This window comes from Panicum virgatum, chromosome 2N, assembly GCF_016808335.1.
Source record: "Panicum virgatum strain AP13 chromosome 2N, P.virgatum_v5, whole genome shotgun sequence".
Lineage (NCBI taxonomy): Eukaryota > Viridiplantae > Streptophyta > Magnoliopsida > Poales > Poaceae > Panicum > Panicum virgatum.
The window spans coordinates 68,785,806-68,801,036 of NC_053146.1; the positions used below are offsets into that span (position 1 = coordinate 68,785,806).

The 15,231-nt window shown below is 46.4% G+C and overlaps 2 protein-coding genes and 1 pseudogene across 2 annotated transcripts; all 3 read left to right on the plus strand.

The window, feature by feature from the left end:
- Positions 1-3,180: 3,180 nt before the first annotated feature.
- Positions 3,181-5,110, plus strand: LOC120662169 (peroxidase 70-like). The gene is made up of 4 exons (XM_039941289.1): positions 3,181-3,391; positions 3,845-4,036; positions 4,146-4,311; positions 4,413-5,110. The coding sequence occupies exons 1-4, from the start codon at positions 3,191-3,193 to the stop codon at positions 4,802-4,804; spliced, it is 951 nt and encodes a 316-aa protein (XP_039797223.1). The 5' UTR covers positions 3,181-3,190; the 3' UTR covers positions 4,805-5,110.
- Positions 5,111-6,668: 1,558 nt separating this feature from the next.
- LOC120662168 lies at positions 6,669-8,116 on the plus strand (annotated as a pseudogene).
- Positions 8,117-9,360: 1,244 nt separating this feature from the next.
- On the plus strand, positions 9,361-11,109 carry LOC120662167 (peroxidase 2-like). The gene is made up of 4 exons (XM_039941288.1): positions 9,361-9,863; positions 9,944-10,129; positions 10,220-10,385; positions 10,460-11,109. The coding sequence occupies exons 1-4, from the start codon at positions 9,591-9,593 to the stop codon at positions 10,846-10,848; spliced, it is 1,014 nt and encodes a 337-aa protein (XP_039797222.1). The 5' UTR covers positions 9,361-9,590; the 3' UTR covers positions 10,849-11,109.
- The last annotated feature ends 4,122 nt before the right edge of the window (positions 11,110-15,231 follow it).

Genomic DNA, 15,231 nt, shown 5'->3' on the forward strand with positions numbered 1-15,231 from the left:
AAACTCTCTCAGCTCACCGTACGTAGCTATCGCACGCATGGAAACTAAAAATCTAAAATTCAGTGCTGCGACTGCGAAGCCAGCTTGATCGATCTTTGTCGTACCTACGCGCAACGTCACGGGCCGGCCGGCGCACTAGTCAGCTGCCGCGCGCGCGAGAGGTTGGGAGGGAATGGGATCGATCATGCCAGGATACGATGGGTCGTCTCGATCGTTTCCTTGACAGTTTTTGACCTTTTTCATGCGTCACCGCTGCATGCTTTGTCTGATCCGATCCTCACGTGGAAAAAAAACCAAGAACCGGACGGAATAAATTGCTTGTCGCGCCCGGCCGGTTGAGCTAGCTGAAAACGGAGACTGATGACTGAAATAAAATGACGTGCTGGTTGTACTGTAGTTGTATACATATGATGATGATGATGTTTGGTGCCAAATACACATAACCTTTGAAACGGATCTACAGTATTAGTTTATTTGCAGCGCAAGCAGACGACTGAAAATGCCTGCCTGCCAGCTGCGCTGATGGGCATCCTGCTGATTTCTGTTCAATAAATGAAGAGCCAGCGAGGGTCGTCGTCGTCGGACCCTGCTGATATGATAGGCACAAGCATGGTTAGCGCGCGGCCGGAATACTCATCAAGATCGTTCGTGGCATCTTGTGCGAATTTCTCGAGATGCTTGTACTGTCTCTGACTACCGTTGACGCCTGACAGCGAGATGCTGCGTGGTGAAGAAGCAACTCTACAGTGATATTTTCTGTCGCCGGCCGGGCGCGCAGTTTAATTTCCCGCGTGGTAACAAAATACAAGATTTCTGTCTTGGGGCCTGTCGGCGTCGCCATACACCGCGCACTTTTCAAAGGTCTAGAAATGAAGCCAAGACTATTTTGGGATGTTTCCATCCATATATGAGACAGATTATATATAGCTACTGATTTATTATCAAGGTCTGCTAGAAATAATAAATGTCCCCAAACATAATCAGGGCTGGCTCAAAGGGGGAGAGCAGCTAGGGCGACGGTCCGGGGCCCAACATCTAGTATGTCGTAGGTAGTAGTATTTCATCCAACTCACAGTGTACGAGCAGACAGCCAGATACCTAGGTCTTTCGAAAAATATTAGGAGTCACATGTGTGACTAGCAGTTAAACTATCACACTTGATGAAGTAATTTTTTATGTTGAAACAATTGCTCCAGCAATAAGAAGAATTATTTTCTATTTAAAAAATGTTCCAAATTTTTTATATTTACCACGAACTGATATATTAGGCTAACCTAACTTCTTACTTTGGATCCATCTAAGAAGAAAGTAGCTCATCATGACTAACATCCACTCGGGGTCCAAGTAGCGTCCGGTCTTCCGGACTTCCGCACTTCCACGCCGCGATCGCGACTCGGATTCGGTGTTTTGTTTTCATCTACTTTTGCCCGGACCCGATGCCAAGTGGTCTCCTTCTCCAAACGACCAGACACCGACACAGGAGACCGGTGTCCGACGCACTTATTCACACGCAGGCCGGCCGGTGCGAGCATCTGCTGCCTTGGCTCTAGCATTAACGCTCTAGAGGTTGTAGGTAATTCTAGTTTTATGTTTCTGTCATTTTAATTTGTTATATTAACATTATTCTTCATAAATTATATATATTATTAGTCTATTTTTTAATTACCATTATAAATAAAAAATAGTTGGGTTTAAAAGGTCCATCGTATCTGGCTCGCCTGCGGCACTCGACAATAATGAGCCGGCCCTGAACGTAATCGATCGCTACTCCAGTACATATATACTGCTGGTACGGTCGTTCTAACTGTCAAAACTATTAAAGCATGTCGCTGCATGCTTTATGATTATCAACGAGTCTTGATGACTACTGCTGGTAACTCATATATACTTGGTAGGTGTGTTTAGATCATTTTGGCAAAATTTTTTGAAAGAGAATCTTATTAATTTGGAGTATTAAATAAATTTTATTTACAAAACTTTTTACACAGATGGATTTTAAATCGCAAGATGAATCTAATGAGTCTTATAAATTCATGAGTAATCCATAATTAGCAGATGATTAATGTAGCATCACTGTTGCAAATTATGGATTAAGTAGGCTCATTATATTCGTTTCGCGATTTACAACCCATCCATACAAAAAGTTTTGTAAATAAATTTTATTTAATAGCTCATACACGTTTTTGGTGTAAAATTTTGGGATCTAAACAAACCCGTAGTAACCTATATGTGCAGGGAGGCTTTAATTAGTCAAGAAACTCAACGGAGGATAAGCACAAACCAGCAACTTGTTGCGTCGTATCACAATCATACAGCCACACATCCTTGCCAGCAAATATTACAATAACAATAATGCATCTGTTCTCTTGCTTGTACATCCTTACCTAATCAAGCAGAAAACGAGGAGCATGAGAGAGCCAAATTAATTTCTGGTTTGCGCCAGAGAGAGCCAAAATTTGACAGGCATGTTCAATTCTATATATGTTAAATCTATCTATCTTATTGACACGCATGACAGGGCCAGATAATGGTAAGAAACAAGAACCGTACATCGACGATTGCGATGTATGTATCTAACGTATAATATCATCCCTAGCCGGCCTGCAAGCACTTGGTTCATTGCCATTATTATTTAGTGATCTGAAGTAGCCATCTCCGGTATATATGATGCATGACAAACTAACCATATATATACTGATCGCCAGCACAAATATAATGCAGCTAGCAGCGCTAGCAAACAGCACTACAACGATCGACATGTTACCAACAGATTGTCACGGGCATAAAGTTAACCAAACATACATGCATGCATGCATGCTACTCCCTCCATTCCAATTATAAGTCATTTCAAGAATTTTGGAGAGTCAAAAATTTTCAAGTTTGACCAAATTTATACAACAAGATAATAACATTTATGATACTAATTAAGTATCATTAGATTCTTTGTTAGTTATATTTTTATAGTATACCTATTTGATGTCATAAATTTTTGTGTTTCCCTCTATAATTTTGGTCAAATTTTTAAATGGTTTGACTCTCCAAGATTCATAGAATGACTTATAATTTGGAACAGAGGGAGTACTATATAAACCCAGATGTGCAATGCATGTTATGCAGCAGGCCTTATCATCGCAAAAACTTCAACTTAGAAAAGGATTGCATGCTGTAGTTGTAGTAGCTGCTGCTAGTCATGGCCTCCTCCCTGTCAGTCCTGGTGATGATCCTGTGCCTAGCGGCGTCGGCCTCGGCGCAACTGTCGCCGACATTCTACTCCAGGTCGTGCCCCCGAGCCCTGGCCACCATCAGGGCCGCCGTGTCGGCCGCGGTGGCACAGGAGCCTCGCATGGGGGCCTCCCTGCTCAGGCTCCACTTCCATGACTGCTTTGTCCAAGCAAGTCATCCCTCTCAAGCCTAACTCTCATGCATCTACTTTTAGTTAACCCTAGAGTAGTTAGTTATATAGTAACAATCGAATCTTTGACGTACGTGACCACTGGGTACGACGACGTTGCATGCTGTTTAATAATTAACTACTCCTAATTCTGTTATCTGACTACTACTAGTAGGAACTGTCAGATTTACATGACTTTAGCAGTACTGCAGGTTTAGTCGGCCAAACACAATGAACCTTTTGACTCTTGAACTGCACACTGAAGTCTAAGACTTTATTTGACTCTCGATCTTGTCTACGTATGAACTTATTACCAAATGAACTGCTACTGATTCATTCCACGATGTGGAGGCTGCAAGTGTTTCCCATCATCTAAAAAGTACGGGTAGATAGTACTGATTCGCGGTATCGATCTACTCCTAATAAGTATTATCTGTACGTGTGCATCTGCAGGGCTGTGACGCGTCAGTGTTGCTGAACGACACGGCCACCTTCACCGGCGAGCAGACTGCGTTCCCGAATGTGGGATCGATCAGAGGCTTCACCGTGGTGGACAACATCAAGGCGCAAGTCGAGGCCGTGTGCCCTCGGACCGTCTCCTGCGCCGACATCCTCGCCGTCGCCGCCCGCGACTCCGCCGTAGCGGTAAGGCACACGTACGAGTACACGACGACGTGTGTCCACAATCTCAGTACTCTGCTGGAGTTAACAGATCGGTTACGCGCCATCAGCTTTACTGTACGTGTGCTTGCAGTTAGGAGGGCCTTCATGGAGGGTTCTCCTCGGGAGGAGGGACTCGACGACCGCGAACTTATCTCTGGCCAACAGCGACCTGCCAGCTCCGACCTTGGATCTCGCCAATCTCACCGCCGCATTCGCCAGGAAGGGCCTTAGCAGAACCGACCTGGTTGCTCTCTCAGGTTTGTTTGTTCATCGATCTCTGAACTTTCTTTAATTACATGATGCCTTGTGCCTATAGCTAGATGCATGACTCTGAACTCTCACCTACATGCGCATTCAGGGGCGCACACGATTGGGCAGGCGCAGTGCCTGAATTTCCGGGGTCACATCTACAACGACACCAACGTGAACCCGGCCTTCGCGACGCTGCGCCGGGCCAACTGCCCCGCGGCGGCCGGCAACGGCGACGGCAACCTGGCGCCGCTGGACACCACGACGAGCACCGTGTTCGACAACGCCTACTACACCAACCTGCTGGCGCAGAGCGGGCTCCTGCACTCGGACCAGCAGCTGTTCAACGGCGGCGCCACGGACGGCCTGGTGCGCACCTACGCGTCCACCCCGACACGGTTCAACAGGGACTTCGGCGCGGCCATGATCAGGATGGGGAACCTCAGCCCGCCCCCCGGGTCGCAGAGCCAGATCAGGGTCGCCTGCTCAAGGGTAAACTAGCTAGCAAGCTAGCTAGGACACTGTCAACTGTGGTAGCAGTGCTCGGGGCTGTACTGATGATGGTTCATGCACAGGATCAGAACAGCCCTTTCTTAATTTGCTCATCAACATCATGTAGTGTGTGAAAATAAACGACGACCGAGAAAGTGGCGTGTAACCTACCCATGTCGATCATGTACTCCATCTGGAACTTTGTGAGTGGCCCTCATGCAAATGCTTGTGGGACCCATTGTTCCATTGCCCAATCATGTTGCAGTTGCAGCAGTGTTACAGTTGAAAATGCCATGGTGGCAGGTTCATTCTATCACTGAAAATGATGTTCATGTGATAAATTATAAGGGCCCAACGGAGCTACTACAGATATTGTTTTTCTTTTCCTGCCTGATGAAACCACTAATTAATGCATGCGTGCGTACTGTTCCTGGAGCGAGCAGCTTTGGTCGACGGCCACAAATGGTTTCTTCAACGAAAGGCGGCCACAAATGTTGACCTTCTCGTCGGAAACAGGGAGGAAGGATCCACATGTTGCGCCGCAATGAAGCATGATTGAAACAATGACAAGGGTAGAATGCATGTCTTGTGCCTGACACACCTCTCTGCTCAACTGACTGATGGCTACATTCTAGTACGATCATAATCAAACAGTTACTTGTTTGTTCTCCATCATCAGTTTACTTTAAGAAGTAAGAGCTATATATAAAAGTCAACAAACTAGCAGTAAAAGACAAACTTTAACACTACTAATAATGTCATAATCAATCAAAAGATGTAGTATTTTTCTAGAGTTTACTGATGCATAGGCCAATTAGCAGTGTCGCTTGATGAAAAAAGTACTGATGACTATGAGCTGACAGTTAGGAACACTCGGTCAGAAAAAGAAGCATAAACAAATGGGCAGTCCTATCTGCAGAGAATTGCGTTAATTACATCACATCCTGCAATTTGCAATGTGCGCACCGAATTGAATTACCGATCCACTTGCGCACATGCATGTCGCGGTCGTGCCGTTGTTAACTATAGACGAGATAAATTTCATGCTCTGAATTTCAAGGCAAGACAAATTTGCAGCATGGCTGCTGGGTGCTGACATAGTGGTATCCTATCTGTGAAGCACTTGAGCCCAGGCCCACGTCTGCGCACAAGTGCAAGGGCTAATAAGACTTTTCCTTGCTCACTGTGCATGATTATAGGCCATGTAGTAGTGCTAGCTGGTTGACCAGAAATGTCCTGCATTGGACTGGAAGCTCTTTAGTCCTTATCCTTCTGATCGAATGGTATATGATATCAGGCGGTTGGAGGAGTAATGTTTGCATGATAAGATGCTAGGCCATCAGCAAAAAATTTAAAAAAATATTTGATGAAGAAAAGAAAAATTTAAATCTCCTAGCTGCATGCTGATTACTTGGAGCCTACCACCAGCATGGGCATTGCCCCAGTCAACTTGTCTTCTGTTTTTCCATGCAGAATATAAAAGTATGCTAATACCACGTATACATGCAAGTGGTATAGTTTTTTCCCAAATTCTGAGGCTCATATCTAGCCAGGAACCATGGAAATTGCAGGAATAATCAATGGTATATGGCCATTCCCCGTTAACACGCTGTATATTCAGGCTTCCATGCAGACACAAAGACTAGATAGAGCAGCTGACAGAGATAGGCATGTTCAGCTGACAAATTGAAGTGATGAATGTACATTGTACATGTACATGCACATGCACCAGTATATCTTCATGCATTCATCCGAAAAACAGTCGGCAGGAAAAAATACAATGCAGCATGACAAGTAGTTGACTACCCAGAGGAGAAAATGAGGAGTGTGCCTGTGAGTGAACCCTGCTGGTTGTCGTGGCTATATATATCTGCATGGAATGCAGCTCCTATCACAGCATTCCACACAAGCATCTCAAACAGCTGAGTGCCTTTGATCCTCTGCTCTCAGTGCTCTGCTCGCCATGGCATCTTCGGTTTCATCAGTAGTCTTGCTGCTACTCTGCATGGCCGCCGCCGCCGCGGCGCAGCTCTCGCCGACGTTCTACGACACGTCGTGCCCCAACGCGCTGTCCACTATCAAGAGCGCCGTGACGGCCGCCGTGAACAAGGAGAACCGCATGGGAGCCTCCTTGCTCAGGCTTCACTTCCATGACTGCTTTGTCCAGGCAAGTCCTTATGTCTTATTGTCTTGTTTTTTTTTTACAGTCCGTCATTGATGTGACAGTTCCAACGTTCTGGCCGCAGTCAGTTCAGTTACCTATCTGCTACCTAGCTTTGGACATTCTAATTTGACTTCAAGTCATAGTTGGAACTGTCAAATTATATTATCGCCCAACTGTCGACTCTGTTCTAACAGCATACTCCAACCAATTTCTATGCGAGTGACCACATCAGGGGTGCGACGCGTCCGTACTGCTGGCTGACATCCCCGGCAGCTTCACCGGCGAGCAGGGGGCGTTGCCCAACGCGGGATCTCTGAGGGGCTTCGACGTCATCGCCAACATCAAGGCGCAAGTGGAGGCCATCTGCAAGCAGACCGTCTCCTGCGCCGACATCCTCGCCGTCGCCGATATATAGCCCCATCCATTAATGCTTTTGCTTTCTTCAAGTACTTCAAGTGCCATGCATGAACAAACAAATTAATTAACTTAAGGTCCTGCATGCATGCATGGATGCAGGGGCGCACACGATCGGGCAGTCGCAGTGCCTCAACTTCAGGGACCACATCTACAACGACACCAACATCAACCCGGGGTTCGCGAGCTCGCTCAAGGCCAACTGCCCCCGGCCGACCGGCTCCGGCGACAGCAACCTGGCGCTGCTCGACACGTCGACGCCGTACGCGTTCGACAACGCCTACTACTCCAACCTGTTGAGCCAGAAGGGGCTCCTGCACTCGGACCAGGAGCTCTTCAACGGTGGCAGCACGGACAACACTGTCAGGAACTTCGCCTCCAACAAGGCGGCCTTCAGCAGCGCCTTCGCCGCGGCCATGGTGAAGATGGCCAACCTCAGCCCGCTGACTGGATCCCAGGGACAGATCAGGCTCACCTGCTCCAAAGTGAACTAAGAACTAATTAATCACCATATACAGAAGCGTTTTCATGCTAATAAGGCTAGCACGGCCACCATATCTTAGTAGTATGCTTCACATACAATTGTGCGCACCTAGACGAATGAGGAAGTCTGACGACTGTGAGATGCATGCTGCAAAAGTGGCATGCATGCATCAGCTCAAACAAAAGATGTTCGTGTATTACAGGGGCTCCATATATGGTGTACTTCTCTCTGCTTAAATATGCCCCAGCCATCAGTCCATCATATTTGCATTATTGGTACATCAATACATATCAATCCCGTTACAATTTGAAGGCTACAAAAGTGTTATGCAATGTAATCTGAACAAAGGACGCTGAACAGACGATATGGTACAGCTATTGCGAATCATCAGGCTGCAACAGAGAGCTCGATCGACCTAATTTTAGTTTTGCAGTACATGGTGACTCCTTTTCCAGTTGCATACTCATGTTCAGCACCACCCAAATCTGTTTTGGATACTCCCTCCGTTCCAGCAAATTATAATTCGTTTAACTTTTTTAACCACTCGTCTTATTCAATAAAGAAAGCAAATACTTATGTTTTAGAGAAGAACCAATCGAACTTTGAAAATTTTAATTCCCTAAACAAGGTAGGTTTTAATTAAATGAAAAAAAGAAGAATCAGGGCGCGCGTCAACGTCGTCTATTCACTCGATGGCAACTAGCTAGTAACTGACAAGGCTCTCGTGTTGCCAGAGTGGCTGCACGGGGTCAGGCAAGGGTGGATTTTTCTTGGACAAATGCTGACCTCTGTGCGTAACCAGTCCAATCCTTTTGTCCAAGTAGTTGCATTGTCTCGTCGGCTGGTACCCATGTGGACCCGAGTCAATGTCTCGCTAGCTAGATGAGAATGACGTTGGTCGTAGAATAACTGCACTACTACTACCAGTTAGCCATCACTAAACGATTGGTACTGAGTATATAGCTCAAGATTTTATTTGAGCCTGTGGATAATAATATAATATATGTGTTTTCAAATTAATTCCTGCCACAACCATCTATATTGCACAAGTTCCAAATTACTTCACAAAAAATAGCATGCATGCAATGTGCTTCTAATATAAATTCCTACAAAAATAAATTGAACTATTAGTATATAGTACCCCATTTCGAATTGAAGTGGAAAATTCGTTGAGAAAGATTATGATTTTTCTGGTGGAGCTAATTCACTGACGGTATTTCGGATAAACTATCCACGACATATCCAATCTAAATTCTAAATGCTTCTGCTTACACTCGTTTATCAAGACTTAAATAAGATGGCTACGTGCTTGTATCGCCACACAACGTGCAAGTTCCGGGATTATTACGCGCATGCAGTGTGTAATTATTTGCAAGATGAGACACACTGCTCATGACACGTACGTGCCGCGCCCGCGCCCGTCTTCCTTGACAAGCACTTGGTACCTAACATATATGCCTTAATGCATTATTATTAATTGGATCATATCGGACACTTGCACTGGATGAACAATTAATTCTGCATGCCTAACATATATGTCTTGTGTGCCAAATTAAACATATCGCATACAATGCAAGTTGGTGAATATATATATATATATACTGTATGCCGCCGGATCTCGAGTGGCTAGCTGCAGTGCAAGACGAGAATGGACTAGCTAGCTGTGCACCCACGGCCGGTTTGGATGTTTTCTGATCCCTAGCTAGTGGCGTGCAGCAGGCATCTGTATAAATATGCATGGAGGGCCCTTTAATTTGCAGACCTGCACACGAGCAATAGCCATGGCGGCCTCTGCTTCTTTCCTTATTATTAGGTGCTTCTGCTTGGTGTTGGTGGTGGCGCTGCTGGCCTCCGGGGCGTCGGCGCAGCTGTCGTCGACCTTCTACGACACGTCGTGCCCCAACGCGCTGTCCACCATCAGGAGCGCGGTGAACGCGGCGGTGGCGCAGGAGAACCGCATGGGAGCCTCCTTGCTCAGGCTGCACTTCCACGACTGCTTTGTCCAGGCAAGTCCATCGATCCATGTTATTTTCTTTCCATCACAAATTAATGCATCAATAATTATATTAATCATCATATTCTGCAGGGCTGCGACGCGTCCGTTCTGCTGAATGACACCAACGGCGGGGAGCAGAACGCGCTTCCGAACGCTGGATCGCTGAGGGGCTTCGGCGTCATCGACAACATCAAGGCGCAGGTGGAGGCTTTGTGCCCGCAGACCGTCTCCTGCGCCGACATCCTCGCCGTCGCCGCCCGTGACTCCGTCGTCGCGGTGAGATCGATTGCCTGCCTCATCGATGTTGCTAGCTAGCTGTTGCATGCGTTGGTTTAATTTAAAACAAGCGGCCATGCATGCATGCAGCTCGGCGGGCCTTCATGGACCGTTCCGCTGGGAAGAAGGGACTCTACCAATTCAAGCGCGGCCCTGGCAAATAGCGACCTCCCACCTCCTCAGTTTAACCTCTCGCAGCTTATCACTGCGTTTGGGAACAAGAACCTCGACCCAACAGACCTGGTTGCCCTCTCTGGTAATTCTCCTGGCTAGCCTGGCTTTGATCGAAACTAATAACATTTTTAATCGATCTTTGATGCATGCATGCAGGTGCTCACACAATCGGACAAGCGCAGTGCCTCAACTTCCGGGCCCACATCACCGAGCCCAACATCAACCCCACCTTCGCCGCGTCGCTCAGGGCCAACTGCCCCGCCACAGGCGGCGACACCAACCTGGCGCCGCTGGACGTCACCACGCCCAACACCTTCGACAACGCCTACTACACCAACCTGCTCAACCAGAGGGGGCTCCTGCACTCCGACCAGGAGCTCTTCAACAACGCCAGCACCGACAGCACTGTCCGCAACTTCGCGTCCAACGCAGCCGCCTTCACCACCGCCTTCACCACGGCCATGATCAAGATGGGCAACCTCCAGCCGCTCACCGGGACCCAGGGCCAGATCAGGCGCAACTGCTGGAGGGTCAACTCGTCGTAATAATAAGCCTGCCGATCGACGCTTATTGGCATCAAGCATATCTATATGCGAATAAGGTTACTGCAGCATGCATGCACTACCAGCAATGCAACGACATGCATGTCAACGTGTGTGAGTCGGAGTCGTCGTCGTGTGCACTACTACCTGATGATGGCTCTCTTAGCTTGTTCCATCAAGTGTATGAAATCAATGGAGACAGCTGTGAGGAACCCGCCCAAGTTAATCCCGCTTAATCGAGTCATCGTCCATTGATCAACTCAATTAGAGAGGACTAACCCCGGTAGTCCTTGGAATATGTCATGAGCACCGCCCAGGATTTAAACACACTCCACTAGCACAACAGCAATACCATTACAGAGGCACATCCACCCACAAGTTTATATTACAAAGAGGTTCAAGTTACATTACATCAAGTCTTTCAGAGTTTGCAGTGGAAAGTTTACTAAACATGCACTCCATACATAACGCAAAATAGAAGGTAACACTATATGCCGATAGTGCCCTTCTCGTAGCCACCGGCCTCTACTCCTCACCCGCACCTCCGTCAGCGGGGTAGAAGTAGCCAAACACGGCCTCCGGCTGCGTATCACCTGCAACAACTTTAACGATAGCACCATGAGTACAAAGGGTACTCGCAGGACTTATCCGATGTGGGTATATAGCCCGACCTCAAGGAGAATGCATTTGGTTAGTAGCAAGGATAGGTCAAGATTTATAATTTTTCACAAGAGCATTGAATTTTGATCAAGTTATAGTAAGCAAAAGACAAAGCATCTATAATCTCTATGTCATTCATCAATACAATTGCATAAGTAAAGTGATCATATATAACTTGAGATCAATCTTCCATGAACTCCATCACGAAACTCTACAATGGGGCGAACCTCAAAGAGCGTGCTCACTGTCCGAGAGCGCAGCTATTGCAATAGATTAAAGACCCTGCAGGGGTGTACAACTTTACCCACACGAGGACAAGACCAACGACCATACCCATAGCCAAGGATAAGTGTTGATTCATGCCTCAACCTTTCACACTAACACAATCGGCTATGAGCGAACGGTCGGGAAGGACAAGTTCACCGGAACCGCCGATCACACTCCATCACAACCCGTACCGAATCCGATCAAGGCAAGGTGTGACTCATGCTAGTTGGCTTACCTTCCCATGATTAAGCATGTGGTTCGTACGGAAAAGTGCTCAAGAGACCGGCGACCAAAAAGACGGTCCTTAACCAACTCAAGCAAGACTAACCATTTGGTCTCCTTTCTATCATGACCCTACCATTCTTGCTCAAGTCCGAATCATAATTCATAGTTGCTCACATTTTATTCATCATCAACTAGGAAGGTAGAATTAATTAAACATCCTATAACTCACGAGCGGTGGTGCCCTTGCCACCTCTCATCTTCTACCGAAGCTAAGCATGACTAAGGATATAATTCGTGACTCCTAAACAACCATACTCACCTAGATGATAGTGTTCTAAACAAGGTTGGTAATGCATCAAATAGGTTCTAAGCAAATGTTGATATATATATATATATATATATATATATATATATATATATATATATATATATATATATATATATAGTAACTTATGCACAATCAAGACTCATATACTTCATTGATCCAAAATATAGGATAAAAGATGCTTAGGTGCCTGCCTTGAGGTTCAATGGAAGCGTTGTCTCCCACGGGCTCCGACTCGTGCTCACCCGCCTCTTGATCCGGCGTTTCGGTCTCTACATGAGTGCAATGGTGCTTGATAAGTAAATATGCCATGGATGATTGCAATACGATGCAAATGATATGAGAAACATGATTTATTAGTGCAAAACTATGATAAAAAAGGCTAAATATATAGTACATATGGGGATCAAGTGTAACTAAAAGCAATGTGATTAAATAACTATCAAAGGGCCATTTTATAGGGGTTCCCGGATACTCCGGACTTCAGTCCGGACACTCCGGACAATCAACCCCGGATAGTCCGCGTTTCAGCCCCGGATAGTCCGGACCCCCGGACTAACTCCGGACTTTTCGGCAGCTCGACGTATGAACATTGAAAAGTCCGTTCCTGGTGATTCCGACCTCGGTTTGGGGTGAGGTTTGTTTCTAAAGATTCGTAGAAACATGGGGAGTCTATTTTGATAGCTAAAACCAACATGCATTGAGGTTTGAGAGCTCTAAGTCATCAATGGTGAGAGAGGCTATAATGGCTCAAAACCTAGGGCAATGGAGATGGATCGGGGATGGGGATGAGCTTACCTGGGTCAAGTACTACCTCAGCAAGAGTTCTTAGGTTGAGGAGAAGGCTTGGTGAAGCTCGAGCTTGGTCTTCTTGCTTGGAGCTTGAGGAAGATGGAGGAAGAGGAAGAGCTTAGGGAAGCTTCAAGCTCCAAGGAGATGATGAAGCCGAGGTGGAGCAGCTCGCCGGCGTCGTACTCCGGCGATCCTCCGGCGAAGCTCCGGCGAGGTAGGGGGGGTGCTTCAATGGTGGAAGAGAGGAGGGAGCTCTCTCATGGCCAAGAGTAGAGAGATAGAGGGTTGAAGAGAGTGAGGGGGTGAGAGAGAGAGAGTGCTGGGAGGAGAATCCCAGGTGAAGGGGAGTTGGGCTGACGCGAGGGGGTGAGATGGCATCTAAGTGTTTGAGTGCTGGACACGCGTCCGCTACAGTAAACCCGGATACTCCGGGTCAGCTCTAACCCGGACATTCCGGAAATCGACCCAAATGCAGTTTCAAATTTAAATGATGATGCATATGATGACATGATTATGCTCAGATTAGTTTTAGGGGTGTTACTACAGCCAAGCCGTACATGTATCTCTACATATATATGTAACAATTAATTTCTCATGCAAAGGCATTGAGAGATTACTTAAGTATATATGCATGCATGTACCACTTTGCTTATTGTTCTATAATTCTTCCATCATCATCATGATTCATGAGGTTGCACGACTCTACTTTTTACTCTTCGCGCGTGTGCTATAATTGTTATATTGTGATCCAAATTTATTGCACAAGAAAAGGCTAACTTCTGACGGAGCGAAGCGGAGGTCCGTCGTCGTCGGACGGTTCATATACCATTTAGGGTTTGCTTCTCGCTGTGTAATTCCTCTTGTAAGCCGCCGCTAGGTGTTGTAAACACTCACCCCGATATAGTGAAGATTTACTGGCTGGCGCCTGTGGTTTTTTTTCCTTCCGCATTGGAGGGGTTTTTCACGTTAAATCCTCGTATCTCTTGTGGTATGATCTTGCTATTTTCATCGTTTCTTTGCCATCGCATCTAACAATAATGTGTGCGAGTGTTCTACAAATGATCTATGGGAACGGCAAGCAGAGAGAGTGAAGTGGCCGTCCAAGGTCTTCTTAATTAATACAGTACGTGATGCGTAGCTCTTTTACGTATTAGAGAAAAAAGGGGACAGACAAAGTAGAGAAAAAATTGCGGGAACATATTAAAAATTCTATTTTTTCGTACTTTGTAAAATTTCCTTTTAAAAAAGTTATAGTGAAAGTTTTTAAAATAAATAAATAACTTGTTAGTTATAATATGGGCTTGGCCCATTAATATTTATTAAATCTAATAAAACTCTATGGTCCAATATTGCACATTAAATGGTTTAATACCATATGGGATATTAAGTGAACTTAAATGAGGCGAGACATGCAAGGTGAGGCAGGCAGCGGGCCGTCGTGGCCTTATTTTTGCCGCTGGACTTAATTACGGGAGTTACCAAAATTAGTGGCAATCAATGGCTTGATTACGGACAGGAGTTTTCTGTCTTCTCCACTTCCGTCTCCCGCAACGCGACTCCTCGCTTTCCTCCCTTCTTTGATATAAGCTGAGGAGGGCTCCTTCAGTTTAATCTCTTGCAATCACCACAATCCAGCAGCATTCTGAGTTCTTCCCGTTCCGTCTCCAGCGCGCACACGAGATGGAAGAGTAGGCCTCCGGAACGTCTCCGTCCGTTGGGTTCACCTGCTCGGGTGAGGACGGCAATCACGTTTTTGGGGAGTGCAACGCGGCACGACTACTCGTCTCGCACGACTTGACAGGATCTTCACAGCGACTTTTCTGCACTGCACCAAGCGGGACGACTACATCGACCAAGCATCACGTCGCTTTCGGGTGCTTCCGGCTCTGCCGCTGGGTATGCCGATTTAATTCTGAAAATTGCTGCCAGCTCAGGGCAGCTGCCAGCTGGAGCTGACAGGGAAGTTCAAAAGGAATAAACTCGTTAAAATATCGGCTAGCTAATCTTGTCAGGACTCTTCACAAGTGGGAAATGACTGCACAACGGTCAGAGCAAGATGGAATCGTCTTGGACGAAAGCTGACCTCTTTGCTAATAACTCTGAGATGGTCAGATTCT